This window comes from Limulus polyphemus, unplaced genomic scaffold (genome assembly GCF_000517525.1).
Source record: "Limulus polyphemus unplaced genomic scaffold, Limulus_polyphemus-2.1.2 Scaffold3501, whole genome shotgun sequence".
Taxonomy (NCBI): Eukaryota; Metazoa; Arthropoda; class Merostomata; order Xiphosura; family Limulidae; genus Limulus; species Limulus polyphemus.
This window is the reverse complement of record NW_013669111.1, coordinates 2,698-6,874: the sequence shown is the minus strand read 5'-3', so window position 1 is coordinate 6,874 and position 4,177 is coordinate 2,698. Positions and strand designations below refer to the sequence as shown.

The 4,177-nt window shown below is 35.3% G+C and overlaps 1 protein-coding gene across 3 annotated transcripts in view; it reads left to right on the top strand.

The window, feature by feature from the left end:
- The window catches only part of LOC106469468 (ankyrin repeat domain-containing protein SOWAHB-like), a 20,559-nt gene extending 18,087 nt beyond the window's left edge, over positions 1–2,472 (top strand). For all 3 annotated transcript variants that reach the window (XM_022397996.1, XM_022397995.1, XM_013929964.2), the window contains 2 exons: positions 793–865; positions 1,864–2,472. In XM_022397996.1, coding sequence (XP_022253704.1) covers positions 793–865; positions 1,864–2,150 — 360 coding nt within the window. In that variant the 3' untranslated portion in view covers positions 2,151–2,472. The remainder of the gene's footprint in view (positions 1–792; positions 866–1,863) is intronic.
- The last annotated feature ends 1,705 nt before the right edge of the window (positions 2,473–4,177 follow it).

Genomic DNA, 4,177 nt, shown 5'->3' with positions numbered 1-4,177 from the left:
AGTCGGTGACAAGTATAGGTTGTGTACTACGTCCAGTTGGTGACAAGTGTAGGTTGTGTACCACGTCCAGTCGGTGACAAGTATAGGTTGTGTACTACGTCCAGTTGGTGACAAGTGTAGGTTGTGTACCACGTCCAGTCGGTGACAAGTGCAGGTTGTGTACCACGTCCAGTCGGTGACTAGTGTAGGTTGTGTACCACGTCCAGTCGGTGACTAGTGTAGGTTGTGTACCACGTCCAGTCGGTGACAAGTGTAGGTTGTGTACCACGTCCAGTCGGTGACTAGTGTAGGTTGTGTACCACGTCCAGTCGGTGACTAGTGTAGGTTGTGTACCACGTCCAGTCGGTGACTAGTGTAGGTTGTGTACCACGTCCAGTCGGTGACAATCTACTGATTGACCAAACTTTCTGAGTCTGATTTATAAAAAGAAATGTCATTAGATGAAGTCACCTGGATTGGTTAGTTAGTATAGTTTTATATGCTACTTATTAACTATAACCATTAATATTTGTGTACATTGATAACAAAATCTTAAAAAATAAACTTTATTAATTACGAAGACCTAGGCTGAAGCTCACCGTTGGTCAGTGTTTTTTTATTGTTATTATTTTTGGCCAACTTTTGGCTCTTGTTCAGGTGTTCTATGTTCTGACATAGGTATGAAATATCATTATTATTATTATTAAAAGAACTCTGAGTAGTTCCAAGTTTCATGTTAATTCGAGAAGATTTGTGTTTGTGTAATAACGAGCACAATAATACAAAGTTATTTGTATGTTTGCTTGATTTTAGGGTTATACGGCTCTTCATCTAGCTGCAATGGCTGGACATAGAGGAATCATGGAGTTGTTGACTGACATGTATGGTAAGTCATTTGCCGATTAATCGGGCAGTAGTCGTCACTGTTTATTCGTTGCTTAAAGTGTAACTTCAGCCTGTGAATGTCAGGCCAATGTTACTTTGGTCTTGTTAGTATTAAACAAAAAAGGAGGTTTTTTTTTAAACATATTTCCATTCTCCAGTAGCATGCATGGAATATCGTGATACAGGCCTAATAAGTGTTTCACACATTAAAAATAAGTTTGACAATATTATTTCGGATTCCCTGCGTTACACAACACACACATACATGGTAGAAATATGCCTACACTAAATGTAAACATATAATCTTATTTCTGCACACCCTCATTTGACCAGAAAAAAAAGCCCCCCCACAGTGGCATGTCTGCAGACTTGTAATGCTAGAAACAGAGTTTTGATACCTGTGGTGGGCAGAGCACATATAGCCCATTGTGTAGCTTTGTACCTAATTACAAACAACAATAACCAGAAAACAAAGTCCAAACAATTGAGAAATGAGTAGTTGAACTTGGATTTCAGAAACCTATCAATTTCTGTGATTTCCATCCCTGTATTCTTTTAAGACATTTAAATAACCTACCCTACATGAGTTTTTAAAGTTGTTAATACGTTTAGGAATTATTGACAAAAATTTAATGTGGTAATCAATATTTAATTGTATAGTAAAAAAAAAAAATATAGCTTATATTAGATGTTTCATTCTGTAGGAATGTAGCGAAAAAATCGGAGGTATTCTACCTCTGTTATTATAATGATGTGTAGAAGGGTTATGTTGTCATAAATTGTTCTAAAGACGTAAGGACAAGCTTCATATACGGAAGCTACAGAGAGAAATTAGCCTGTAATTGAAGATCCGAGCTGTAGAAGTTAAACGGAAGAATGCTAACAATCTAACCTATTTATCTCCTTACAAGTGTTTTCTGTGTTAATTTATTGTGATTCACTTAAGTTTACAACTTATGTAATTTTGTATTTTTCTGATTTGAGATATGTCTCTTGCAGGTGCTGACCCAGATATCAGAGATTATAGTGGCAAAAAACCACATCAGTATCTGAAGTTCAACAGGCAGAGTTCAGATACATGCACTGGGTCATGTAAGAAGCAGTCTCCACCTCCTTCTCCTCTTCCATCTCCCGTAGAAAGTACACCATCAGTACAAAACGCTTCACGTACGGGCTTTCGGAGTAACCCATTTTTCCGCAATTCTTTTCAACAGTCGCTTCGTCGAGCTTCTAAGCCAAGTCTTATGCGATCAAACTCTCAGTCAAAGCACAAATCAAATCGTTAGTCATGTGAGGGAAATATTGAAACTTTTTCCTTGTTTGCAAATAGATTTACAGATTTTAACGGAAGACTATTAACAGTGTAACTATTGTCTGTGTTAAACTGAAGAACATTAACAGAGTGACCATTGTCTGTGTTAAACTGAAGAACATTAACAGAGTGACCATTGCCTGTGTTAAACTGAAGAACATTAACAGAGTGACCATTGTCTACATTAAATTGAAGAACATTAACAGTGTAACTATTGTCTGTGTTAAACTGAAGAACATTAACAGAGTGACCATTGTCTACATTAAATTGAAGAACATTAACAGTGTAACTATTGTCTACATTTTTTTTTTTTAAACTGAAGAACATTAACAGGTTGACCATTGCCTACGTTAAACTGAAGAACATTAACAGATTGACCATTGCCTACGTTAAACTGAAGAACATTAACAGAGTGACCATTGCCTGTGTTAAACTGAAGAACATTAACAGTGTAACTATTGTCTACGTTAAACTGAAGAACATTAACAGAGTGACCATTGTCTATGTTAAACTGAAGAATGCTCACAACATAAACACTATTAGGATTAGAATGTTTGTGATAATAAAAAGGGAAGAATACATTAAACTAAGCTACGATATCATCAACAATATGGAAGCTGTAGAACACAGTGGTTATCTCAGTTTTTTTTCCTGAGAACTCGGAAGAATTTAGTATGCTATGTGAATTTCAGAATGTATTTTAAGAAATAAATGACAAATTTCTGTTAAACTGAAGAATGCTAGACAAATTTTTCATCTCCTGTGAGTGGGATTGAACCCAGGACCTTCTACTTGCCAAGCAAGTGCATTACCAAACTGAAACTATCCCACGTTTATATATGTGTGTGTCTGTATATATATACACACAGAATCTATTATACAAATTTGTTTCTAAATGTGTTTAGTACATGTGATATTTCACATTAACATAACTTGGCCAGGCTTTACATTGGAACTTTCCCCACTAGTTCTGTTTATGTTGCCAAATAGTTTTCAAAATTATATATTTATGACGTTTTCAGTTGTCTTTTCTTCACCACAGTAAATTCCTTTAATTATAAAAGCTTTCAAAAGTATGGACTATTTATGCTTTTAATTTATTCCTCTAAAATATTCAGTAGACAAGCTATTAAAGATACTAAAAATAAATACGAAGACATATTATTATTACTTGATTCGCCACTTGTCGTTGAATTAAGAGAGTTCTGGGGGTTGGGGGTATCCTACAGACTCTTCTTATTTTTTCATAAAAAAATTCCTTCCCAAATCCAAATGGGTGCTTATATCAACTGATTTGTGTTCAATAAAGAAAGTGACACCTGGTGAGTAGAAGCACAATACATGATAACTTTGTTTATTCATCATTTCAATACATGTACACTATCAGTTATAAAGGAACATTTCTTGAAAACTCTGTAAATTAAAGATACACAGAAAAGGTCAGTGAGTTATTGTGGAAAATCTGTCTCGTTATCAAATATTTAATGGATAATCTCTTGTCCTTGTGTAACCACTGTTACATATGATAACTAAACATTTCCTGCCAAGTCAGTGGGATCTACAATCACTCTGCTTCCTCCATAAATGGTGAAGGCTGTACAATGTAGTATATCACTGTGTGTGTTTTAAACTGAAGAATGCTATCAATGTAACCACTGTCTGAAGAAAACTAACAATGTGACCATTGTCTGAAGAAAACTAACAATGTGACAATTGTCTGAAGAAAACTAACAATGTAACAATTGTCTGAAGAAAACTAACAATGTAACCAGTGTCTGAAGAAAACTAACAATGTAATCATTGTCTGAAGAAAACTAACAATGTGACCAGCGTCTGAAGAAAACTAACAATGTGACCATCGTCTGAAGAAAACTAACAATGTGACCAGCGTCTGAAGAAAACTAACAATGTGACCATTGTCTGAAGAAAACTAACAATGTGACCAGCGTCTGAAGAAAACTAACAATGTGACCAGCGTCTGAAGAAAACTAACAATGTGAC